At 37.7% G+C, this 26,620-nt stretch overlaps 1 protein-coding gene across 3 annotated transcripts in view; it reads right to left on the bottom strand.

Annotated features, from left to right (window-relative positions):
- LOC137947781 (uncharacterized) overlaps positions 1–26,620 on the bottom strand; it is a 49,317-nt gene that overhangs the window by 8,708 nt on the left and 13,989 nt on the right. For all 3 annotated transcript variants that reach the window (XM_068793543.1, XM_068793545.1, XM_068793544.1), the window contains 19 exons: positions 25,229–25,298; positions 24,633–24,696; positions 21,839–21,987; positions 21,501–21,628; positions 21,365–21,422; positions 21,095–21,192; positions 16,411–16,495; positions 16,238–16,303; positions 16,052–16,111; positions 14,442–14,528; positions 14,139–14,325; positions 13,975–14,018; positions 13,773–13,895; positions 13,509–13,640; positions 13,333–13,385; positions 13,186–13,234; positions 12,699–12,757; positions 4,952–5,091; positions 3,862–4,022 (listed from right to left, as the gene is read on the bottom strand). In XM_068793543.1, coding sequence (XP_068649644.1) covers positions 3,862–4,022; positions 4,952–5,091; positions 12,699–12,757; positions 13,186–13,234; positions 13,333–13,385; positions 13,509–13,640; positions 13,773–13,895; positions 13,975–14,018; positions 14,139–14,325; positions 14,442–14,528; positions 16,052–16,111; positions 16,238–16,303; positions 16,411–16,495; positions 21,095–21,192; positions 21,365–21,422; positions 21,501–21,628; positions 21,839–21,987; positions 24,633–24,696; positions 25,229–25,298 — 1,813 coding nt within the window. The remainder of the gene's footprint in view (positions 1–3,861; positions 4,023–4,951; positions 5,092–12,698; positions 12,758–13,185; positions 13,235–13,332; positions 13,386–13,508; positions 13,641–13,772; positions 13,896–13,974; positions 14,019–14,138; positions 14,326–14,441; positions 14,529–16,051; positions 16,112–16,237; positions 16,304–16,410; positions 16,496–21,094; positions 21,193–21,364; positions 21,423–21,500; positions 21,629–21,838; positions 21,988–24,632; positions 24,697–25,228; positions 25,299–26,620) is intronic.

Raw genomic sequence — 26,620 nt, 5'->3', positions numbered from 1 at the left:
CTCCAAACCACATTGCACTCAGTTCCAAAACAGCACAACCACTTTGCTAGCAAAAATTTATTCATCAAACTAATAGACCTTAGACCTAAACTACCATTAGCTTTAGGAAAAAATAAAAAAAAACATATCCAACCATATGATACCAGAATCAATCTGAAGCACCTCTCCAAAGAAATCAATGTATAATAGATTCAATTTTCAGAGCTACGGACTCGAACAAGAGATGAAAGAGAGGCCTGCTAAAGTGGTCTTTACCAAAAGTGGCTTGTCCAGCAATACTCAATAACTTGCCTCTCCACATGTTAAGCCTCTTTTCCATCCTTTCCACAAGCGGGGCCCAAAGATCAATAATAGGTTATCCTAAAAATGAAGGAAGACCCAAATATAAAGTGGGCAAGGTTGACATTTTACAGCCTAAAGCACTAATGAGTGAAAGCTGTGCTTACTCAGAAAGGTTCACTCCTATTAGGGCTGACTGAACCGATTACTTTCTGCCCCAAAATCAATTCATAAATAGACAAAGGAGCCTTAACAGTGAGCACTCGATCCATGTTGCCCTCTCAAAAAAACAACATGTCACCTGCAAATTGGCGTAAAGGGGAAGTAAATTGCCCAAGGTGTTAGGAAAGGGATTTAACCAATGATAAAGACTGTGCAGCTTGGAAATGACTGCAGGTGCTTCTCTAATTTTACTTCTTCTTTTTTTTTTTGAGAAAGGACGAATTATTCAAGGCAAACCAAAAACAAACAACAACGCTAAGAAAGGATCACTCCCCTTACAACGAGTGATTGGAGAGAGGCTCCTTGCTTGGCAAGGGAATCAGCTAAAGCATTAGCTGCCTAGGGAACATGAATAAAAATATGATAAAAATGAGAACAAATGTCTACAATTTTATAGAAATTTTTCCAATGCCACCAAGGGGAGTCAGAGAGACTGGAGCACCAGCCAATAACGACCTTACAATCGCCTTCAATCATAATCCTGAAGTGATCTCAGAACACATTAAGCCCATGAAGAAAAGCATGAAACATGCCTTTGATGCCCAAGGGGTCAGAGTAGGAAGCAAGAACAACTCCCTCACCATCCCAAATCCTTGGCCAAGTAAATCAAGAAAGAGAGGTATTGAAGAGCAAGGGGGATAAGGGGTCCACAATCAAGCCAATGATCGTTCCAAAATTCAAGTTTCTACCCATTCCTAGCATAGAATCTTACAGTAGCAGCCAATCTAGTCAAAAGGGGGTACAGGGATCACCAGTGTGGTGAGAATCTCCTTCTTGAGCCCCTCGAAATCCATCAACGGGAGTTGCTAGTTTAATTTCCAAGCAACCATTTGCCGCCACATGGTTTCTGGGCCAGTGTTGAATTTCCAAAGCCACTTAAGAAGTAGAGCAAGATTCATCTATTTTTTACTTCTAATCCCCAGTTCACCTGGCTTCTTTGGCTTTCAAATGTCCTTCCAACTAACAAGGTGGTATTTAAAACCAATGTCTGCCTCCATCCAAGGAAATCTTTTCTTGAGGTTTTCAACTTTTTTGCATATATAAGCAGGACAAGGAATAAACAAATATAGTAATTTGGCAAACCAGCAATGCTGGAATTGAGAAGAACCCCGCCCAGCTTTAGAAAGAAGACATCCTTTCCAAGTAGACAATCTGTGTTCCAGCTCCCTGCTCTCCAAATAAAACCCCATAACTGAGGGTTTTCCCCAATTTATGTTTTGGCCAGATATCATTTGAAAGAGAGTGAGGAGAGCTTTGAGTTTGCGCACTTGATCAAGGCTACCCTCAGAAAAACATATTGTATCATCCGGGAATTGAAGAATTGAGACATTAAATTCGCCCTTGTCAGCAATAAAAGTGAGCCACCCTGCCTAGACAATAATGCTGAATAGCATTAGAAATAAAAAACAACCTTAACAAATCCCTCGAGTCCCTTTAAAACCCCTTTAGCCTCCCCATTAACCAATACTGAAAAACAAGCCAAAGAGATACAACAAGAAATCCAAATCCTTCATTTAGGACCAAAACCCATTTAACTGTTTACCAAGTCCAAAAAACTCCGATGCCCTATCAAAAGCTTTTTATATATCTAATTTTAAAAGATCCCCTTGACTACCTGGCCAGTGAAAAGAGTGCAAAAGGTCACAGGCCCTAAAAACAGAATCCAGGATTTAATGGCCCTTAACAAACTGATTGAAACTAATAACCAAATTGAGAACCTTCTTAAGGCTGTTGGCTAGAACCCCTGTGACCAGCTTATAAGCACTAGATAACAGGCTCAGAAAAGAACTTCCCCACAGATCCTCAAGCAAACCCATCTCCCACTGTAAGTTATATGAAACTACAGCAGCTTCTTCTTGTATCCCTCTCCATCTATCAACACATTCTCATTACGTTAGAAGATTCAAATTGCTAGAAAATTCAAAGAGTATACCAACATAACATCACAAGATCACCAAGATATCTACAAGGTTTGCAAAGTATCCTTAATCTAGTCAAACATACTGAACCTTGAGTTGGAAACTCCACTGCATACTCCTTTTGCACTAGGGGGGCCCAACAACAAGCTGTTGCCAGGAAACACTCTCTCTGGCAAGTTGATCAGCAAAATAGTAAGCTGATCTCAGAGTTTGCTTCCACTGCAAGGGGTCTGTCTTTGATAAGATAGGAAATTCCATCCACCAATTTCCTCGGCCTCTAAGGAGGAAAGCTGACTTTACAAATCATGCGACTGGTATTACTGAATCCCCCCTCAATAGGTGGGGAAGAGAAATCCTGAGCATAGAGCCTGATTCCCATGAAGATGTTTACCATCAACAACTTTTTCTAGGGCACACAGGCCACCATGAGGCTATTTTACATTTTTGCTACTTCTGTATCCTTCTCCTTTGTATTGCTCTATTATTTTCTAAGAAATCCTGCCTGTTAAGAGAAAACCTCAAAAGACCACTTTTCTTTTCGTGCATTGTTTGAGGAGAAGATCACCTATGTGTTCGTTTTCTTTATTACAAGGAAGAGCAATTGTCTACACAAGTACACTCATAAAAGAATACAAACAAAAGCAAAGTATGAAAAAAACATGGAAGGAAGAGCCTACCAAGAGGAGCATGCTTTATTGTTTAAGGAAAAAAAAACCGCCAAAGTGTAATAGTTAGAATAGAAAAAAAATAGAAAGCATTCAAATTGTCAAATCATACCAAGTAAATAGTGTGTTTTGTCCTTTCTTTAAACTAGAAGAGTAGAACTGCAAATCTACTTCATGTTACACCCTTTTGTATTTCCTTTTTGAACATCGGTTTCATACATGCCTAAGAAACCCCATACACTCCATGGGGCTTGAATTTAAGACCTCACATATCCACTGAGCTAAAGGCTCAATCACAGTACCCTACCAAACTTGTAACATGAGGACATTGCTGTCCTTGCAGTGCATTCTAATTTATGAGTCAATTAAAAAAAAAAAAGTCACATTGCTTGATATCTTTTGCAGTTATGCTTTTACTTTCACAGTATTTCTACCCTCTCTCTCCTTTTTGTTGTGGATTTCATGCATTTCAGCTATTCTTTTTGTTCTTGCTCATAGATGTCATAATATCCTTGAAGATTAAAAAGTATCAGGCTGCAAATTGCACTCCGAAAGTTTTAAGTTATTTTTCAATGAAATAAAATAACATGATAATCTTGGAAATGAAACCCAGTCGAACAGTTGCTAACTTCTATTCAGAGAAAAGCACATAGTGACAGGTCGTGAAAGCCCCTAAACAATTTATCTGAAGGTGTTCTTTTTAAATTGTGTAAGGGAGAATTGAAAACAAAAAGCAAGAAAAAGACGAAGAAGAAGAAGAAAAAAGAAGCACTCACCTCTGGCCTCTCATCAGCTCCCAGCTTCTGGAGTATAGAGAAAACCAAAAAAAGCAACCTCATGCAATCTATTGTAGTTATAAAGGAAACTCGGTCATTAACTTCATCAACAGCAAGAGTAGTTTGCCCATCCTCTGTTTCTTTCCCCTGTTCTCTCCTAGCTGGAAGAGATTGCAAATTATAAAGCTTTTTAATCAATGACACATTGTGGACATTGATAATATATCTACCTACTCTAAAAAAATATACATCTTATATGCAAACCAACTCAAAATCCCTAGCCGATAAACTGTTTGCAAGTAATTGGACTTTGCATCCAAGACATAAAATTCACATGATCTGAGGTTTTCATTTAAAACAAGAGCTGAAAATGAATGACCGACATCAAGACATCATTATTATTAGACTTAATCGTCATGAGCATAAGAACACCATGCATGATGACCAAGCAACAAATTTACAAAGCATACACATTTTTATCATTGATAACCAATATATAGCTCATATGGAGCAAATAAAGACAATGAAATCAATCACTTTTAATCAATATATCTCTAACTACTCTCAAGCTAATTTATGTATATGCATGTTAGGATGCCTGACAAACCTTTTCTTTCTTCAAAATGAATTCCATTTCTCACTGTTAAAAAAAAAATATATATATATATGCATATGCATGTTAATGTGTATGAGAAAGAGGAGAGAGATCAGTATGACACTGTTCCGGATTGAACAGAACAATCTAGAGCCTTTAAAAGAGGTCCAAGTCAAACTCAAGTCTGAACCAATGATTGAAAATTAAAGATGCAAATGAGTTATCCACAGAACACAACATCACATTGGCAATCCTGAAGAAAGCAATAACTAAATCGAGCTATTACAATCTGTTCCATCAAATGATGGTAGTATCCCTTTCTAAATCAGCTAATCAGAAATTTTAAAGCTCAAACTTGAGCGGTATCAATCAAACTAGTGCTTATATTCCTGCATATATACGTAAAAATAAAGCCCCATTAATAGAAGAGATGGGGTGTCAAGTCATTGTTTAACAATGTGGTACACAGAACTTTCAACAAGACAATATAATTACCTGTTTCCTTTTCCTCAGTCTGTACAATCCGGAGCCCTTTCGCAATAAAATCAGTTGCAGTCCATAGAAGACCTATTGCGGTCAAACTTATGTTCAAATCGGTTTTTTGTCCACTATATGCTCCTGTCACTTCTACACATCTGCCAAATTTGATTGACAGAAGTGATAAGATATAAAATGAAATAAACCCATATTTTTTTTTGAAATAGTACTGAGTTATATTAAAAGGCTCAAAAGAGAAAGATTACGAAATAAACCCAATTTTAAGCAAGATTTCATTCAAATCTAGGCAAGTGATGAGAAAATTCTACCATTATTACTGGAAATACACACAAACTCGAGAGAAAGCAACCCAACTTTGACTGGAAGTACCAAAATCTTCACTGGCTCATCTGGGATAGTAGTTTCCTCTCTGATTGGTACTATTTCATTTTTTCTTAGAAAGAAAGTGAATTCTATTCATGGTTAATAAGAGGAAAATGAATGTAAAAACTTAAAAAATCACATTCTACTGAAGATAATATCCACAAGAACCATATCAGCGGTTGAATCAATCAAGCCATACAGGTTTCTCAGTTTAATGGATCTTTGATTCAGGAATGTAAGATCACACTAATAGGAAACTAATATTTACCTAATTACCTGCTCTACCATCTTTTTCAAGAATGTAAAATCACACTACTATGAAATTAATTGTTAAAGAACAGATATGGAAGAGTCTTACATAACTCTCACAGTACAAAGTCTCACTCAGCCACAATTAATATAGAGGAGTCTCATAGGAGGAAGTTTCATTGAAGAGCCTCAGTTAAAGGTGTTTTAGTTATATTAATCTTCTATTTATGTTCAGTTGTTCAATTATTTTAGGACTTATTTTTTAGTGTTTAACTTTGGGTATAAATGGGACAAGGGTAGTTTAATTGTAATCAAATTCTACTTGTTTCCTCTATTATAAATAGAGGCTCATTGTACTCAAATTACATCAAGTCAAAGAAATTTTTCTTTTCCAGAAATTCAACATGGTATCAGAGCGGATTATGTGAGACTCGGTCAACCCACAGAGATAATGTGATCCTTTTCAAATCTAATATCTCTAGTAGTTTAGGTTCTTATTTTATCTTCTTTCTTTCTTTCTTGTCCCAGTACCCGTTGTTTTCTTGGCATTCGCACCTCCATACTGAACTTTTCATATTACAAACTATTCATTCACGATAAGATCTTCGAGTCTACTTTCCAACGCAAAAAGAAGTTCAGCAATTGGAGTTTTCTACGAAGAGAAATCGATATTTGAAGCAACAAAGATCAGACTATAAGAGAGGTTCGATCAGCTGCAAAAAGCTAGACTTTATATGAAGAATTATAAGTGAAAAGATAGATCTGTAAGACTATTTTCTTACCTATTAAACCAATTCTCAATCTAAGTTTTCTAAAGGGAGATATCAAGATCGGAAGAGTCAATGGTCATGATGGCCAAAGAAGAAAGAGTACTCGGGTCAGCCTAATTACAGAGTCCAAAATCTATCAGATTTTTTTTCTCAAAAGAAGTATTTTTTCTCAAGAAATTTTATACTAGAATTAAAGGTCAAAATCTAGTTTTAGAAGGAGAAAATTTCATGTCAATCTGATCTATATCTAAGAAGTTATTTGCATTGGAGTCTGCAACTATCAAGCTACAGAATGAAGGAAATAAAGAGGTCATAACAGATTCACGAACAAAGTTTTTTTATGTCAAATTAGGTAACAAATTAAAGCTCTTTGAGTCTAGTTTATTAAGCAATAAACAGTTTGTCATTTTGATCTATATTGTGGGAGATATTGATCTCATAAGTACTAAAGGTCAGTTCTGCTGAAAATCTCTCCTTTTTCCTATTTTATCTCCTATTATCTCTTCATGCATTGGCGTGAATTAAGTTTCTTTTTCTCTAGAAACCTAGTTTTTTAGCCAAATTTCTTTTCAAATGAGAGATTTTTTGTCAAAATTAAGCACTCCATGATGTGGTTGTTCAAGGTATGCAAAAAAATTCTGCTTCAATGTTGTTTTCAAGTTTTATATTCTTGTTATTTGGTTGTGTATCTAACGCATCATCAACTCCAAAATATTTCTACTAAGTCAAATTTATTAAGTTTTACCATTAGTCTCCCCTAGTGTTTCAAAAAAAAAAAGTTACATTCTAGATTCATTTGGAAGTATGAGTATTGCATATTTGCCTCCTTCCTGTTAAAGTTGTTTTCCTCTAGTATTTCTTTAGTTTATCTTCTTGAATTTTCATCACTTCAAAGCAATGCCTAAACCCACTACCTAAAAAGTGTAGAAGGGTGCCCAACATCCAGCTTGACTCGAATCTTTTATTCTTCACCCAAGAGGTGATTTGTGTCCGAGCTACCCTTAACAAGTGAGTAGCCTCTTTGTTAAGCCCTAAAGTTGGGCTATGTTTCCGCCTTTAAAATTGAACGGAGTGTGTTTCAGACTATGACCTTTTTTATTAATGTATGGAGCTTTGGCGTACAGCTAGGAATGAATTTCTTCTCCCACATTGTGTTTTATCTAAGGTGGGTGTCTCTATGTACTTTTTATCCCCAGCTTGAGGAGGAGAAGTACAAGAAAAAGGAATTTTGTACCACATGTTGTGGTAATTTTTATGTGACCAAAATATTCAAGAAAGAGGGAAAACAAATGATGAAGATTTAACATCTATGAAAAAAATTTAGCCAATGAAGATTGAAGACCAAGAATTTTTTTCATTGCAAGCTAAAGTTATAAACTCTTTAACTTTGGGTGTAACTGGGACAAGGGTAGTTTAATTGTAATTGGATTCTACTTATTTCCTCTATTATAAATAGAAGTTCATGGTACTGAAATGACATCAAGTCAAAGAAATTTTTTTCTTTTCCAAAAATTCAACACTAATATTTACCTAATTACCTGCTCTACCAATTTTTTCAGGAATGTAAGATCACACTAATAGGAAACTAATCTTTACCTAATTACCTCTTCTACCATTTTACCTACAAAAGGACATGGAACAAAAAATCTTAACCATTTAAGGATTTGGATAACATTACTTGTTTACCTGCATACCACTTATCAAATGGCACTAATATTGATAAAAATCATTCTGTAACCAATTTAACATGTAATCCCTTCATACATAAGTGTAAAAAAAGAGATGATGTAATATTTTCATGTTTTTATTTCCAATATATAGTAAACTTATCTTTTAAAAGTTTAATTTATAAGCTTGTTTAGCCATTTACTTTTCCATCTGCATGGGTAAATAAACAGGCAATGGAATTGGTAATCTATAACCCCTCACCCGTTTCAGATGAAACAAGTAATGGAATCGGTATCAGCTACTCAAACAGATAATAGATTTTTTTTTTATGAAAGTGCGTATATTGATAAAAGAGAGAATTACAAACCTAGCTAAGAGCCTTGCTCCATAACAAAGTGTTGGAGAGACACACCCGCTTTAGCCTAGGAGTCTGCGAAGTGGTTAGCAGAGCGTGGAATGTTTTTCCACAAACAATTTAGACCAGAAAGTAAATTACAGATTTCCTAGAACATCTCCCAATGCTGCCAAGGGGGATAACCATGATTTGCGCACCAAATGATTATAACTGTTGAGTCACCTTCAATATAGAGGGTGCCAGAGAGATGGGTAGAGAAGACCTTGAGCCCGTGTAGAAGTCCAGCAAGTTATGTGGTAGTATAGTCTGACCTGCTAAGGGGGGCAGCATATGAGAAGAGAAGTTCACTATTTTCATTATGAAGAACACCACCGAAACCTTCAGGACCAGGGCAGCCTAAAGCACTACCATCAAATTTGAGGTTGATACACCCAGGAGGGAGGGGAGTCCAAGAGGCCATAGTAGGGGGACGAGCTGGATGAGACATCTTGGCAATAGTTAGCCAATTTCCCCTGAAGTTTGCCGCACTGAATTTTTTGAATTCTTTTTTATTTAAAAGCCAAACAGAGACTTGGCTTGCTATTTGGTTATATAGGACCTCAATAGAGCAGGACTTGAATTTGAATTTCCTTTTGTTGCATTCTTTCCAAAGAGCCCAGATAATATGCCCGATGCAACAAGATCTCATTCTCCCTAGCTTTGGTACTTGTGAGTTGACCAGCGAGAGGATAGTGTTCGGCAGATTTCTCGAAGCACAGAATTGGAGGCCAATTTTGTTTAGAAGGGATGTCCAAACTTGGTAGGCAAATTGGCATGAAAGGAGGACGTGGGATGCTGTTTCTAGGGTATTTATGCAGAATTGGATGGTCTAAGATTGAGGTGCCTCTACGAATTAGAGCATCCGAGGTTAATATTTTATTTCTGCAGGTAGACCAAATGAAGAATTTGGCTCTTGGAGGGGCTAGTAGATCCCAAGCATGAGCCACTGGGTGTTTTGGATGATCTGGGAGATTGTTTAGGAGAACATAGGCCGAAGATGAGGAGAAAGACCCTTTTGGACAAGGAGTCCATATTAGAGTATCATCAGATGTGTCCATTTGCCTTCGAGGAAGAGTGAGGAGAAGTTGTGATGCTAGGAGAGCTTCTTCATCAGTAAGATGCCTTCTGAGGTTAAGATTCCAATCTCCATTTTCTGATAGACTATCCGATATACTAATCTCTTGGTTACCAGCGAGGCCAAAGATAACTCGGAAGCTAGTTGTCAGAGGTGTTTGTCCAACCCACCAGTTATTTCAGAACTTCGAAGTATTCCCATTGCCAATATAACATTTGGTAGCTATTTTGAAATTGGGAAGTAGTTGAGCAATTTTTTTCCATGCAGGTGAGAGAGAGCGGATTCTCCCTCCTTCTATCCACCAACCAGAGGAAAGATTTCCTTTTTCCTTGACGAAAGCCCTCCAAGGCAAATGATGATTCATGTTATATTTCCAAAGCCATTTAAGCAACAGGGCATAATTCATTGTGGACGTGTCTCGAATACCCAGCCCACCTAGCTCTTTTGGTTTACAAACCTCCTCCCATTTGACCAAATGATATTTTTTTTCGCCATTAGGACCTCCCCAAAGGAAGTGTCTTTTAATGAGCTCAATTCTGTTCTTAATAGATGAAGGGCAGTGAAACATGGACAGAGAATAGTTGGGGATTCCTTCAAGACATGATTTGATGAGAACTAATTTGCCTGCTTTTGAAAGAAATTTCCCTCTCCAGGTGGCAAGTCTTCCTTCAAGATGTTCAAGGACAGGGTGCCGAGAAGCCTTAAAAAGGGAGACGAGGGGTCAGAGGAAGTCCCAAATATGTTTCAGATGATCGACCAATGCGGCAGCCCAAGTAGTTGGCCATCGAGTTAAGAAGGCCTGGTTCTATATTGTATCCTGAAATGAAGGATTTTTCCCAACTGATTTTTTGCCCAGATGAGATTTCAAATAAGTCCAAAACAGCACTAAGATTCTGGATTTGATCGAGAGTGCCATCACAGAAAAGAATAGTGTCGTCAGCATATTGGAGGAGGCTGACATCAAGGGCAGGATTTGGGGATATAGGACTAAGCCATCCAGTGGATTTGGCTGAACGAATCATTGCAGCTAATTGTTCCCCAATGACAGTGAATAGGAGAGGAGACAGAGGGTCCCCCTATCTGAGTCCTCTAGTGCTTTTGAAATATCCATTGGGCTTGCCATGTATCAAACAGATAACAGATTAACAAATACATTTCACTTTTATTTATGTGTACTAATTACAGCCATATTGGCTAGCCCTCTAGATTTCATTCAACCAGCCAGTCTAGTTCAGTTCTTTCATGTTGATTCAAGTGGTCAAATTATGCATTCACCACACAGCATGTGAAAGAGACACAGAAAGGGAAGGTACAATCACAGTCATGCTGAGAATAGAAAGATTTTGGACAGAAATCTTCATAACCCATAAAAAGCTCATAAAGACATGTTTGATGGTGTTGATTGGACCTTTGGCTCAATGGCTACATGGTGAGGGGGTTTCTGAAGTGAGGTATTGAGTTCAAGTTTCACCAGATGAATTGATTGTAGTGTGCACGTGTAATCGACATTCAAGAAAAAAAAAGAGACATGTCTGATGGCATATAAATATCATAGGAATGAGAGGAGAACCAAGTGTTTTTACTGTCAAAGTGGAGTTACAGCAAAGGTAAGATTTAAGCCTACATCTAGTGGCACTCATCGTGAAACAATTTACAATGAGCATGTAAGAGAATTTAGATCTGATGTTGCTTTGTCCACACCTAGTCACCGCAGATGTTTGATACTCTTTAGTCTCATGTATTCTTTTTCTTCTTTTTTTTCTAGAAAACAGAGAAAATTCAAGGCTTCTCATATGTATCAAGTCCTAGTGGTACATCTTATTCTTCAGTGTTGAATATAAACCAACTTTGCACCATTTCAGTCCATGAGGTACTGTGTCATTAACGCATTGCATGCCTTCTATTTTGGCTAGTGGAGAAGTACCTTACCAGCAGAAAAAAAGGTGCACAGATGTACATTACTGGAGCATGACATGCACCATTGCAAAGTAGATGCTAGTGCAGACACATGAACTTTTTTTAAATGGCAAATAATTTTATAAAGAAAGCAAAACAAGAGAAAAAGATACAAAGAAGCTACACAAGAAAATTACAAGTAGGGAACCCCATTAACAACAAGATGATGGTAGGAAGCTCCCTCTTTGAGACAATCACTTCAACAATTTAAAGAATTCTTGATAGTTGCTGACATCACCACACAGAAAGGGTAATATTAAAATACCAGTCTGAGGTATTTTTGTCATTTCACGTATGCTGATTGATCTTAGCATGGTTCTGTTGAGTAGATAATTTTATTAAGCTCTTAAGTAACAAGTTTCATTCAATTCAGAGTTGTATTTTATGAGTTATAGGTGTTTTTGTAACTAAGGGCATTTTTGTCCTTTCCTGTAATTATGACTTAAGTGATTAATAAAGGGGAGCTTGTGCTTTTTTAGCACAAACTTCAACGCAGCCCTTGCTGCTTATTCTCCCTCTCCTATTTCAAGCTTCTCTTCCTCTTTCTCTCACAAATCTCCTTATTTGCGGGTAATTTCTTTGGTTCTTCCCCCACTTGAATCCTTGACGCTAAACTTTGATGGTAATTCCCTGGGAACCCAGGTCCAGCTGGTTTTCGAGGTATTGCTCATAACCATTTTGGGTGGAGTTTCTTATCATCGTCTGGGAGATTACGAGAGGCTAGTTCTAATATGGCTGAGATTCACACTCTTTTGCAGTCTCATACTCTAAGCATTTTTCAGAACTCTAAGTGGTAATTTCAGGGCTAAGGTGGGCTAGTGATTTCCCTTGGAGATTAGTCAGTTTCTTCACATTCTAAACGTTGCAACTTCACTCTTCATTATTTCATCTTATTCCTACTTTTGGCAAATCTCTGGCCAATCAGCTTACCAGAAATGGAAGTTTGAATGATGCTCTGTCAATCTCCCAATTGTGTCCTAGCTCATGTCTTCGGGCTTGTTTCCTTGCCCTTTGAGCAGCATTTTGTTTTTAATAAAATTCCACATTTCAAAAAAAAAATAAAAAAACAAGAATAAATTGCTTGTCACTTGAAAAAATAAAATCAATTGGTCCTTTGGTTCAATGGCCACATGGTGTCCTTTCTAGCATAATATCTTTGTTTCAAATTCTTATCAGAGCCAGGGAGTGGTAGGTGTATTTATGCAATCAGCATTCAGCAAAAATGATGACATAAGAAAGCCATGAGACCAGAAGGCTGCAAAAGCTTACACATCAATACAATCTGCAGGTATGGTTGAAAGCCCGTCATTCATGATAACGCGTACACACTGCAGAAAGGGAAAATCAACAGATAATACTGAATGTTCACCAGAGACGAAACTTCAATGAACAGTTATTTTGAGTAAAAGACGAGAACATGAAGTTTAAATTTTTCAACAAAGTTAAAGAATTGCTGAAGTTAGATGTCAGCTGTAGCACAAGAGTGCTAGTTTTCACGTTAAAAAAAAGGGACCAAAAAGTAATATTTCCTCCTGGCTTCACATATGAGAATTATACTAGGCATTTGATCACTACAATGCCATAGAGAGACTATAAAGTAAGCATCTTATACCAAATGGAAGCAAAAATATCACTCCAACAAAAGAGAACCATTAGATGCATCACACAAAGATAGGTTGATATAGAAAAGAAAGACAAATATCTTCTCTACATATATGATGTCCAGGAATAAAGAGATCTTTTATTTTCCTCTAACCTGGAATCCAAGCGGGATGAGATCTTTCTCTGAAGCATTGGCAACAGACCTGTTAAAAGTGAAGAAATAAGTGGCAGGCTGACCATGAACTTTTAAAATTTAACAGCAAAATGAAATGAGAAACAACTTAATAGGTTTAGAGTGAACCTCAGCATTTCAAGAATATTGGGCCAACTGTGACATAACTTGTCTCCATGTCTCTGAAACAATGTGACAGTAAACATATTTCTAGTCAATAATAGAGTGCTCAAGATTAACTTTTGTTTTTTTAAATGAGTGCTCAAGATTAACTCAATCTTGCATTCTAACACTAATAGAATTACCCCTAGAACATGCAGCAGAATCTTCAATGATGCTATGCGAACATCAAGGTTTTGAGAAGAAGTGTAAAGAGCTGCCAGTGGAGATATAACATCGCATTCGAATGACTGAAGTTTGGTATCTATAAGCTCCATCTGTAACCGCAGAAGAAATTCTTAAGGGAAACATCCAAAAATGATCAGATTTCAGTAAGGGAATAGAAACAAAAATAATGACTACTATACAAAATGAACAAATTAAAATTACAGCAATGATACTTTCCGCACATTGGAATCTTTGAACTTTTTAGTTGCACCCAGAAATTGGTGAGAATCTAGGACAGCACAAATTGATTGGTCCAAGGCATCAAGTGCCATATTTCGTATCTGAGGGCTGGGATTCTCCGAGAGCTGCAAATCATATTCAGGATCTAAGGATACCAAAAAATATAATAGCTAAATTGAATATGAGAAACTTTCCACGTATCACCTCAAAAAGGTGGCTAATAACTTGATCCCACAGTGGCTCCACCCCTGGCCATAGTACATGATAAATTTAGTTAAAGGCAAATATCTAGTAGAAGAGAGGGGAAAAAAAAGAAAAAAGAGGGGGGAGGGGATGAGATGGTTATAACTAAAAGATGAAGCGCATACTATGCAGATTGTTTATAAGTACAGAAGTCATTCTTTCCACAGAGAAAGTGATGTTTCCAGTTTGTTGAGTTGAAGCCTGCCCTGCACCACTAAAGTTCCCATATGCATATTGATGTGACAGCAGACGGAGAGCAGAAAGCAGGGCTTTAACTGCAGATATGTGCATAAGAGCTGAGCATTCAAATAGCTTCAAGGAAAATAAAGAACAAACATATTAGTAGATGCAACTTGGAAGCTCAAATAAAATTCGGAAAAAAATTCAAATGTATTAAAGCAGTACCAGCATTAAAAATCTCTGCACACCTGAGAGTTCAAAGAAGAGAGGATGTTGAAATCACTAAATTGCCCGGAAGTATCCCTCATGAGCCTGGGAACCGCAGAAGAGACTTCCTGCACAATAGGAAAGAAAACATTGAGACCTATCTGGATTTTTTACCTAGCATGTGATTCAGTGAAATAAGAAAATAGCAGGTCTCAGTAATGCCACCAAATCTTTATTTTGATAGGGTTTAACATGAAACTGAATAAACAGTCAATGATTTTCTACTGCTCCGCCCATTTAGCTCAACCATTTGGGAGTAATTCTCAGAAAATTTGGTAAATAAAACTTGTTTTCTGAGCAGCTTGGCAAATTTCATCGAGCAGCCCCTTCATTTCCCTTTCCCTCAGCTAGAGAACTCTTTGTCGCACCTAGGTATTGCTGCTGCCGCACAGTGCACTTGGAAGGAACATAATAAAATAACATTTTAATCTTCAACCAGCTCATTGGGGAGCATCATTCATAATGGGGTGTGAGAGGCCTGAACTCTCGACCTCAGTGCTTAGGTCTCACACTATGAGACCTAAGCACTAGCCAACAGTGCCACCACCCCAACATAAAAATTTGGAGCATTTCTTGATCTATGTTAACACCCATCCACCCACCCATCCACCCCAACCCCCCTCATCCAGGCCGAATAGAACTGATAGACAGATGGGCTTCATAAGTGGAATGTAAAGATAGAACAAGAATTGCACTTGAACCTAGTTTTGATACATATTAATACAATGCACTCTTGGAGACCATGAAGGTAAGATAGTCTTTCTTTTCTCAAGACTCTTTTAGTATGTGATAAACAATAGCAGCTGAGATGTGTAAACTCAGTGAGCCTTGAATGCTTAAATACCTCTTCTGAGACCTTTTCTGAACTTCTCGTAATGGAAGATACTGAAAAAATCATCATCTGTTGCATAATAAACGAATCTCCCCTACCCCAAGTTTCCTCCACTTCAATAAGAAATCCACAAATAGTATTACTGAGAAGGAATACTCCCTCATTAATAAGTCTTAAGAAGTGTTATTGATTTATGAGGTTGAACAATAAGTCTCCTAAGCGGTTAGTCATTTGGGATGGAATTGGACTCAATCCAATAGCTGTACAGGGTAGATGACAACTTGGGCCTAGGCCAGTTTTTGCTCCATGTGTGTTGTCTATGTCTCAGGCCCATAAATATAAACCTGCAAGTGAGGGGGAATGTTGAGCAGAAATAGTCCCATATTAGTAAGTGTTAAGAGGTGTTATTGGTTTATAAAGTTGAGTAATAGGCCTCCTAAGTGGCTAGTCATTTTTGGGACGGAACTTGGATTCAATAGTTATATTACAGTCTAAGTAAAGTGTTTCCCCATCCTGAGGCCTATAAATTCTTTGGCAGAATATCTAACCAAAGAACAAAAATTTTGTTGAGTGAAACACCTACTCTCCACCATAATTAACCTATAACCATGTAATTTTGAGAGTCCTCCCCTCCTTCATCCTCCTGTGCATTGTCTTTTTGATTGTTATAAAATAGTATTGATGATTCCAATACAAAACAATCACTTCCCATAAAATAAAGCGATACAAGTTTTCAGACAGAAATACTTTTTATGGTACCTGAGTTGTAGCATGAGGAGAATGGATTGCTCGATCTACAGCTGCAAGGGTATCCAAGACCTGGAAAGCAACTAGTTATTTAAAGAACGTCCAGGGGTTTTTTTTTTTTTTTGAGAAAAAGATAACTTCATTTTTTTTTACAGATTATCAAACATCAAAATGGAGACCAGAAACTTGTCAACGTACCAAAACCCAAGAAGGACCCAACACATTGTGCAGACGATGTGCTATGTTGAAGAGAGTTCTCAAAGCCTAACATGTGAAAAGAAATTCAAAGAAAAAAAACTTGCAGAATAAAATAAACTAGAACAGGTAGTTGACACTAAAAAGCACAAAGAAAGAACATTCACATAAAGTACCTGCACATTTTTTGGGGTGAGCACGATGTTATCTCGCTGATCAACTAAAACCTCTGAACGCTTTGATCCAGGAGATAGCAAAATGCTGATGAAAGATAAGAACCATGTTTACTGAGATTAAGTGAATTAAGATGTGGTCAACACAGACAGAAGCACATGTTCAGGCCATTCAGTTAAAAAAAAGTTATCACATGTACAGCATCAAATAAATGTCATATAGATAATATAATAAAACGCAATAAATCAAAAGCAACATACTGGAGAAAATAATTTGGGTAAAATCTAACCTACTCACAATAACAAAAGCAAAATGGCCAAAAAAGAGCCAGCAAATACTTGTTTAAGGAGTAAAAAACATAAATTTCTCTACGCCTCATATTCCTACTTAAGGAACAATACGGCCGGCAAGACTAACCTAAGTCCGGACACTAAGCGCCCCGCCAACCACTAGATTACAGTGATTTGAGGCCATTATTTATAGATATATAATAGAGAAAAAAAATCTTTGAATATAAAATTGAACAGTGAAAAAGATATTTCCATGTTGAAAAAGGCATTAAAAAAATAAGAAACAAGAGAGATAACAGGGGCAAACGCAATGAGCCTAAATGCCTTTATAAATAGTGATACTATATGATTAGAGAACGGAATCTCTCACAATAGGTTGCAATAAGACCCCACTCCTACCCAAAGGAACAGCTAAATGGTTGGGCTTCTGAAATACTGAATCTGGTCAGAGATCTCAAAAGATCGACAATGTTCTAAAAAATCTGAAGGAAGCGCCAAACGAGGGATATTTTTTCCCTGACACACAGCTGATGACAATAGCAAAATCACCCTTAATAACCCCTAGAAGATATCCGTTTTAATAGTGAAATGCATTAAACAAATAAAGATGGAAAGTAAAACTATATAACACAACAGGATGGCCAAGAAAACCACCAAAAACAAACAAATTAAAAAAAATAAAAATAAAAAGAAAAGTATTTTGATAAGTCCTGAAGCCATCATGAAGTACTTTAATCTCTAAATGTGTGAAGTCAAAACAACCGAAAAGTCTGGAACGTCTGGACTAGCGTCTTGCAGCGCACTGGCCTTCATTTCTGCATGCCTGAGAACCTGATGAGCGCTTGCCAGATCCTATTGGATCCTCCCCTCCCCAAGCTAGGGAAAACTCTTCTTTCTGCGTGTCTTGGGCATATCCCCTGGCCGTTGTGGCAGGAAAGGAAGAACCGCCGCTTCAACCAAAAATTCAGAACCATCGAAGACATGTCGGATCTGACTATGGGCCATATCTCCTCTTGGTTGCACTCCAGTAAGGATTTCAGCAACCTTAGTGGCATTTCATTGAGGACCAGCTGGTGCTGCATCGCTCACATGGTCCGGAGTCATCGCCCTCCAGCTTGTGTTCCTAGGGACCCCCCCCCCCCCCCCCCCCCCCCTCACACACACACACACCTGGCTCTATCAACTTAAATTTTGACAAAAGCGCTTTAGGTAACGCAAGGCCTGCTAGATTTGGTGGTGTTTTCCGTGACCATCGGGCCTCTATTCTGATTTCATATGCCAGACCAAATGGACACTCTGACTCCAGCGCTGCTGAACTCTTTGCCCTCTACCAAGGTCTTGCCATATTTTGAGATCGGCTTCATGGACCACTCATTGGTGAAGGGGATTCCCAGGTTGTTATCCGATGGTGCTCCTCCTCAGCGCCCCCTCCCTCCTTGGCGGCATTGGCCTATTTTTCAAAAAATCTTGGACTTCGTCTCTTCTCTCACAGGTAGCTGGTTTCATGTTCCCCGATCAGCTAATTCCTTAGCTGATGTTTATGGTAAGACGGGAACCTCCTTTCAATATCTTGTTGTAATGGGAGGTCCCCTCTAGTTTCTTGTGTTTTTTGGCTGTCTTTTAATAAATTATTGCCATTATAAAACAAAAAACAAAAAAACAACTGAAAAGTGCAGAGTAAACCTAAAGAATCATCTCATTATAATCCAAATGACACAACATACCCCTATTGGCCCTCGATTTACGTCTAGAACCATCTCAAATGTAAGCATAACCCTAAGCCAATGTAACAACAAGGAGAAAACTGGATGATAATTTTCATCCCAAATATCAGACAATATCAGTGGACTAGGCTTTTGGCTCATTGGGCACATGAGGGGAGAAGGGGGCTCTAGTGTAAGGTCTTGGAAGCAAGTCTCGCCAATGTATAGTTTGATGCGTGATTCAACATTGCAAAAAGAAAACGTTACTAGCCCACAATTTTATTTTTTTTAAATGATGCTGATTTTTATTAAGGCCAAAGCTCAAGAGAGCATATTACAAGGGAGGGAAGCCTTCCCAAACAATGAAAGATTGTTGGGAAGTTCCGAATTTTGCCAATTTATCAGCCAAAGAGTTGGCTGATCTAAGAATGAGATTCCAATTACAATGTTTAGAAGATACAATGTCAACAATATTATCAGTGATGGGCCAGTGGCGCCAAGGAGGGAGGTTGTCCTTGGAACACCAACTAATAACCGTCTTCGAGTTGCCTTCAATGATTAACTTGCCATGGAGACAATATCTGAAGATTTGGAGGCCGAACAGAACAGCACTAACTTCAACAGTATTAGAATCGGCAATGCCCACCGGACCAGCATAAGAAATAAAAGGGTCTCCATTGTGACCTCTGAACACACCACCTGCTCATGCTGGACCAGGACATCCAATAGCACTACCATCAAAATTCAGTTTTATGCAATCGCAAGGGGGAGGATCCCAGATAGCCATTCTTGGAGCTCTGCTGGGGCCAAACATGTGAGTGATCAAATTCCAATTTTCCTGAAGGGAAACCCCCAATAGAGTGGCAAAATCCTTCTTTGTATGAAGCCAGCTCGGGATGAGGCCGACGGCATGAGAAGTTGTGTTGTCTGGGGTGCTAGCTTTGGAGTTGAATCTCCGGTTGTTCCGCTCGAGCCAAATGCACTAGCCCACAATTTCATTAATGAACTAGGGACGTGGGTAAATTCAATAGCTTGCTAGCCCATATAAAGTATGATAAAGCCACACTAGATGCCCCCAATAGAGCAGATTGTCTTATCAAAGGTTTTTGTTCTCTCTTAGAAACACACCTAGGGATAGAAGCCAAAGCAAGCTTTTGAATGCCTTTCCCAGAATTTTCAATAAGAATGCAAGTAAATGGCTCAAAAAAAAAAAAATTATCAGTGAAGCAGGCATGAAGACAACAATTAAAGTCAAATTTGAGAAGCAAGGCACCCAGATCTGAAATATAAAATAGGGAAATGATTGTGAATTCTATGTGAAGTAGAAGAAATTAGCAATCATTTCTTGCTTCATTGCAAGTTCAGCAAATCAATTTGGAGTGCAATCTTCCTGAAATTTGACATTCTATATGCATGCCCAGCACCTTTAGCCAATTGATGCAGCAATGACACTCATCCCCACTACCATTCTATGGAAAAGCCTAACGAAAGGCAGCTATAGCGATCCCTGGCATTTATGGATAGAAAGAAACAGCAAAAAAGGCAAGAGCAGCTCACTTGGGGGTGTCATTGACGGATCAATACATAGTATAATCCTATAGGCACACAGCTTACATGGCTTACCCCCTTTTCCATCCTGTGTTATAAGGACATTTTGGTGAAAAGTAATGCTTTTCAGTGCTCACAAGCCCCCTAGAGTGGTTGAACGGCAGCCCCCTCCTCCATCTTGGCTTAAACTAAATTTTGATGGCTCCTCTTTTGGCAGCACATGCACTGCTGGTTTGGGTGGGGTCTTTATGGACACCTCTGGTCAAGCTTTTCTTGCCTTCTCTGGACCGGAATGAAATGAGCCTTTGTGGATCAAATGAAGCAGAATCGAGAGCTCTTTTAAAGGGACTCAGGCTGTTCAAGCAAAGCTTTGGGAGGTCCCTAGTAGAGGAAGGTGAATCAGCCTTGGTTATTGGCAGTAAAAGGCCCCTGCCCAACGGAGCCTCAGACAGGCATATGATGAAATTTCTGGTCTCACTTCAGAAATGGCATAATGCCTGGAAGAAAGTACCCAGATCAACAAATTCAGTAGCTGACCTTCTTGCTAAAGCTAGTGTATCTAAAGCGTTCCCTGACCTCTGGACCTTCTCTTCATATCAAAATTGGTTTAACCCATATTGCATTTTATGATGTACCTATGTTGTACTCTTTTCCACTATTATCTAATAAAAGCTACTCACAACAAAATATCTGAAATGTAGAGCAGAGGAGCAAAATTTTAACAGTCTCCACCTCATCACAAAGCTTGCAAATCTGATTTTCAACATAGGAGCATCTCAGCTGAGCAAGAACCCAAAACTACTGTTCAGCCAACTTTTTCTTTTTTTGCTCTCTCTTTCTGTAAATGCACTTATATATGTTATACATACTAGTGTGTCTCACATAACATCTAGTCAGTGAAGCTTATTATTGACAAGGAGTAGCTTTGAGAATAGATGTATCTAGTGGTTTCAGTCTTGAGCCTTTTTGGGATTTTACTTAATAGAATTAAGATTTTTTTTTTTATGGCAACAGAGAAGGAAAACTTAATGAGCATGTTGCAGTAAGAGAAAAAGAGAACACAATAACAAGAATAGTCACATTGACCTAATCATTTCAAACACTTGGTTTTTCTCTGGAGATCAACTAAGTAATTCCACACCTACCTTTTTCTTTCTGGTTCACTCGGAAAATTGATCGTAAATTTGCACAGAGATGCAAGGAACGAGTTCAAAGGTTCTACAGCACGAAGTACACCACATGCCTGCAAATACATATTAGAAGAAGATTTCACCCTTTCCAAAAAATGCAATAAGTTTACATAATTCAACGCTCTCCTCAAGAAAGAAAAAAGGAAGATACTAGGCTTCATTTAAAAATTATTGGGTGAAAAGTAGCAACATTGTCAGCTCAGTGCTTTTCAACTAACCAGATACCTGAGTAAAAGCTTGATAACCTTTCAGTATTTCCAAAACAATAGCTTCTCCTTGTGACCTTCCAAAACAGTTCTCTACAGTTAGAATCCTAATCAGTACTGAAGTGATTGTATAGTTTAAAATTATCTTCTCTCACCTTGTTAATATTAGGGATAAAGCATCCAGGATGGTCAGCCAGAGGGTATCAACCATAGACACACACACAGTCACAGTTTGTCCTGTGCATATTGCTGGCGGATCACTATCGCATCTTGGTGATTCAATCTTGATGCAGCCAATGTCATGAAAGACAGAAAGTGAGTGCCATTACACTAATCCTTTCTTAGTTTTCAAAGAACCATGAAAGATAGTAAATCCTTTCTTAGTTTTCAAATAATGTACTAAGCAAAACAAAGATGACATGAAACACTGTGCAAGGAAAAGAGGAACTTCAGAAAAACAAAGAATAAGAAGAGTTATGTAAATCATGCTCACTTCACCAGTATCCACAGCTTCATCAGTCAACGTCGCCACCGCAAATACAACACCTAGCAGGCCCTCTACTGCAAGTGTTATCGCATGAGCTTCACTGGCCACCAAAACAGCAGCATTAGGTGCATCATTGTCCAGGCTCCATTCTATACCTGCAACAGTCAAAAGTCTTTTTTTTAATAGTGGTGATTTAATTGAGAAAATAAGAGAGAAAACAGAAACGATGGAACAGGTACAAGGCTACAAAACCAAGGAAATTCTTAGCATAATAAATAGTAAAAAAACCAATCATTAACAAGAATCACAATGACACACACTATAAATCCATTGTATTCGAAGCCAAAGAAAACAGTTTTAAATTTTTCCAGGCTCATTTTTAAAGGCTCATTTTTGTCAATAATTCTGTAATTTTGGAGGCAGAAATCTACCACTCATCCTTGCTTAGCACGGGAAACTCAAACCAATTGATGCATTATGTATAACTACTAAGTGACATGAATCATTCCAATTTGATGAATGAAAGTACCTTGCATCTTTTTTTCTTTGAATGTTGATGATACAAGTACACTAAACTCCTTTCACCCACTGAGACCCGATCCAAAACATCACACTGGAAACCCTCCCACGTCACCAATGAACTAAAGGCTACCAAAAACTTACATCTTTGGCACTAATACAGCGTCAAAAATATCTGACCAGATGTATGACCATTAAGGAATGCATTACCAACTGAAATTTACTGGTAGGTCACTTGTAGAAAACATTTTTCTGTAATATTAATCCTGTGCATGCTCTTGTTGTAGCTGCAAATTGCCTTTAATGTGCCATATTGGGCCAATCAGAGCATATTAAATATAAAAGATAATTTGCAACTACAACAAAAGAAAGTATAGTTATTACACGGAAGATGTTTATTACAAGGTCAGATACAGGTTAATTTTTGTTGGCATAGCTTAAGCTACAGTTTGTCTTTAAGCAAATAGATTGAGCTTCATTCTTCATTCTTAATTTCTTTGTTATCAATGGAGAATTTATTTCTGGAATGATTGGTGGACTGGCCAATCCTGTCTCAAATATAGTTTTGAAGCAATCTCTGACCATTCAGGTAACTCTGAGGCCTTCATCTCGGACATCTGGTCAGAAAGTGGGGATTGGAATTTAAACCTTAGAAGGCGTTTCTCTGATCCTGAAGCCATTCTTGCCTCTGAACTCCTTGATAGCCTTCCAATCAGAAAGCCCAATAACACAGATGATACTTTAATTTTGACTCCGTGCTCAAAAGGGTCTTTTTCCACTGCCTCTGCCTACAAGTTCCTATGCAACACATCCACAGCCCATCCAAAGCATCCTGCAGCTCTGCCTGGGACCTCCTTGCCCCACCACATGCAAAAAACTTTATCTGGACCGCCTGTAGGAATAAAATCCTAACCTCTGACTCCTTATTCCGAAGGGGTACCCACATCTAAGACCCACTTTGCCCTTTCTGTAAAGATGTCCCAAAAACTGCCAACCACATGGTCCTCTCATGTCAGTTTGCCCATTCGATCTGGACCTCCATTTTAAAGAAAATTGGGCTCCAATATTGTGCTATTGCAAATTTACCAAATACTATCATCTCACTTATTGATTCCAGACTCCCAAAGATAGGTAATATGATTATATCATGTTGTATTGGTCATATCATTTGGGTACTTTGGAAAGAACGTAACAAGAGAAAATTCAAATTCAAATTCTCCCCTATAGAAGTTCTGAAAGAGCAAATCTCCAGCCAAGTAACTATTTGGCTCCTTAACAGAAAAGAATTCAAAAACTTCAGTGGCACCAACTTCAGGGGAAATTGGCAGATAATTGCAGGTCTCTCTCAGTCCTCTCGCCCTCCGATCATGGATATATGGACCCCGCCTCTACTAGGCTATTTCAAGCATAACTTTGTTGGGAGTGCTCTCGAATGCCCGAGTCCTGCGGGATTCGGTGGAGTTATTCACAATGCGAATAGCGACCTCCTCTTCTCTTATGCAGGCCCCCTTAGCAACTCTGACTCTAGAACAGTGGAACTTTCGGGATTGTTAAACAGAATCAAAATTTTCTCAAATCATCTCTCGGGTCCTCTCTACATTGATGGCAACTCAAATGTGTCAACTGGTGTGCGAATTCCATCAGGCCCCCGTGGCGTCACTGGGATATGTATTCGAAAATATGTAATTTATTTTCTCATTTAAATTGTAAATGGAAGCACATTCTGCGTTCTGCCAATCACTTGGCAGACACCCAAGCCAAAGAGGGCATTTCACTCCAACACCTTGTTGTGGAGGCAGGCTCCCAGACCTAGGTTTGTTTATACTTTATTTCTTTTATAATCTATCTACACACTTCTTAAAAAAAATGGAGAATTTATTAAAAATATAACATTTCGACTAATTGAGTAAAGAAAAGACACAAACTTAGGCCACTTAATTAAATCAAAATACAAATTGGAAAACACGCTATCTACCAAATCCAATTTGATAACATCAAATATTTAGCGTTTCAACAATGATGCAGCCCATCCTGAAAGATTTTAGAACAACACCTAACTTTCAAACTCTTCCTACAGTTCATCACCAAAACCTTGGCAGGTCTTTCTGTAATTCATTAACAACTCTTTAGACAAGTATTTGCCTTTGGTTGCTAACATAATTCCCATCATTTGATAAAGCAGCTGAGAAAACTCCTAAATCAGATTTTTAAAAAGAAACAAAAGAAAGAGTGATGCAAGCTACAATATATTTCCATATCATCATTTAAGGAAACTTAATACCTTTAGCTTTGCTGCTAAACATTCCTGCAACAGCTGCAAGGCTCTCCTCACTTGCATCTGAAATCTAGAATAAAAGAACCGCTTCAACTGAAATCTTACTCTCTCTTTTTCTAATTTGTAAAGCTAGAAAAACATAAACACATGACCAATGACATCAAGAAAAGCAGAACAATACTTAATTACAGCTAAGGTGATGACTAATGCAGCAGTTAAGTTTAGTAAAACCATCAATAAAATTGGCTTTTCCATTTGGACCATTCACATAAAAATGTGCAGATGGAAGCATGAGACAAATAAAGGATTTCATAATATTATTTGAAGAAACAGCTAATTTTCCTAAATCTGACAACATCTAGATCATAAATGCAAAGCCAAAAACAAAATTACGAGCAACTTTCTTTTTTTATGAAAATGTTTTATTTTATTTTTGGAACAAAAGGGCATAAAAATAAAGAAAATCATCACTAGATCACTTAAACCATAAAAAAAAAACTAGTTAAAATATTCAAAAAATAAAAAAAAGTACTTTTAAAAAAGGAAGAAGAAAGTGTAACCGATCAAACAGATAAAAGAATTAGTGGATCACTCTTTCCCACCTGAATGCTGGAAACAACTCGTGCAAGTGCTTTAACCATGTTTTCCACAACGTTAGTATTTTTTGGGTTCCTACAATGCAACGAAACAAACACTTAGTGGCAAAATATCAAATCAAACTCATTCACTATTTTCAATAAGAAAAATATACTACACCAACAATTACTATTAAAAAACAACTAAATGATGAAAGAAATCTGTCCGCATACCTCAAGTTTCCCACTAAAACTGAACCTCATACATTAAACCTTAAATCCACTTACTTTTTCTTTGGAGACAATGAGATATAGATTATATTTAGAGAAGAAAACAGTTTAAGATCTCCCTGAGAAAAACAATGTGCCAGAAAAGAGAAAACAAAACTACAACACATCCCCTGCAAATATAGTTTATAATTAAAGGAGTTCCCGAGATTTTTCTCAAGTATTAAACTAGATCCTCTCAGTTGAAACCCATGGATGCTAAAATTAGCCTTCATATCTCTATGGCATAATCTAGTGACATATTTATACCATCTGCTACTCATAAACTGACAATATAATGATTCATTTCTTTGCTATGAAACAAAACAGTCACCAATTTTTTAAGAAAAGGTGACATAATGATTCACTTTTTTATGGTAACAAACACCATATGTATATGATAGTCTGGTATTAGTTGTAGGCAATAAGCACAAATTGCCTAGGGCACAAAACTGATCTTGGTGTAAACCCTATGGTCAACAGGCAACCTGCACATCATTCACAATCTAAATACAACCCCTTCACCAACATCTTTTTAGAGATACTTTCTCAGGACTTTCTCTCTTTCAAGTAAATTCCTAGGTTCTATAAACAAGAAACAAGAAACAAGTTAATAGTATGCAGTGTCAGATAGTTGCAGATCCACAGTAGGAGATTGCCTGGGGTTCCTAACTGGCTATAGACTAGCTAATGAGCCGAGAGTGCTGCTTAAGAACCTCAGATTGTGATGTAATTGTTTCTCTGGGTCCCTGATGCTTGAGAGAGGTTCTTCCCATGTGAGCCTTTCACAGATCAGCCTGCCTTGGAGACTCACTCTGTACTTTGATGAGATTCTGAGCCTATCCAATGTTGTCACTATCACTGGCATGAACATCCCAAGAGAAGCCAAGTAGTTAGCTGATTCTCTCGTGAGGAAAGGGGATCACCATCAACACCTTGTTGTTAATGAATGACTGCCTCTCATGGCTTAACTAGTTCATAGTTTGCAGCTGTTGTTATTTTTGGTTGCATTGATGTACAATCATTTTGATGTTTTATTTTCTTATTTTGTTTTTTAAATTTTTTCACCTTTGTTTTTCCTTTGTTTTAATACATCGCTCATCTTTTCCATTAAAAAATAAAAAGAAAAAGGAAAAGAAAAAGAAATTGTAC

Source organism: Aristolochia californica, unplaced genomic scaffold (assembly GCF_029961685.1).
Source record: "Aristolochia californica isolate CCGP_79_NKW_82.1479 unplaced genomic scaffold, dmAriCali1.0.hap1 SCAF_13, whole genome shotgun sequence".
Classification (NCBI taxonomy): Eukaryota; Viridiplantae; Streptophyta; class Magnoliopsida; order Piperales; family Aristolochiaceae; genus Aristolochia; species Aristolochia californica.
This window is presented reverse-complemented; position numbering and strand designations above follow the sequence as displayed.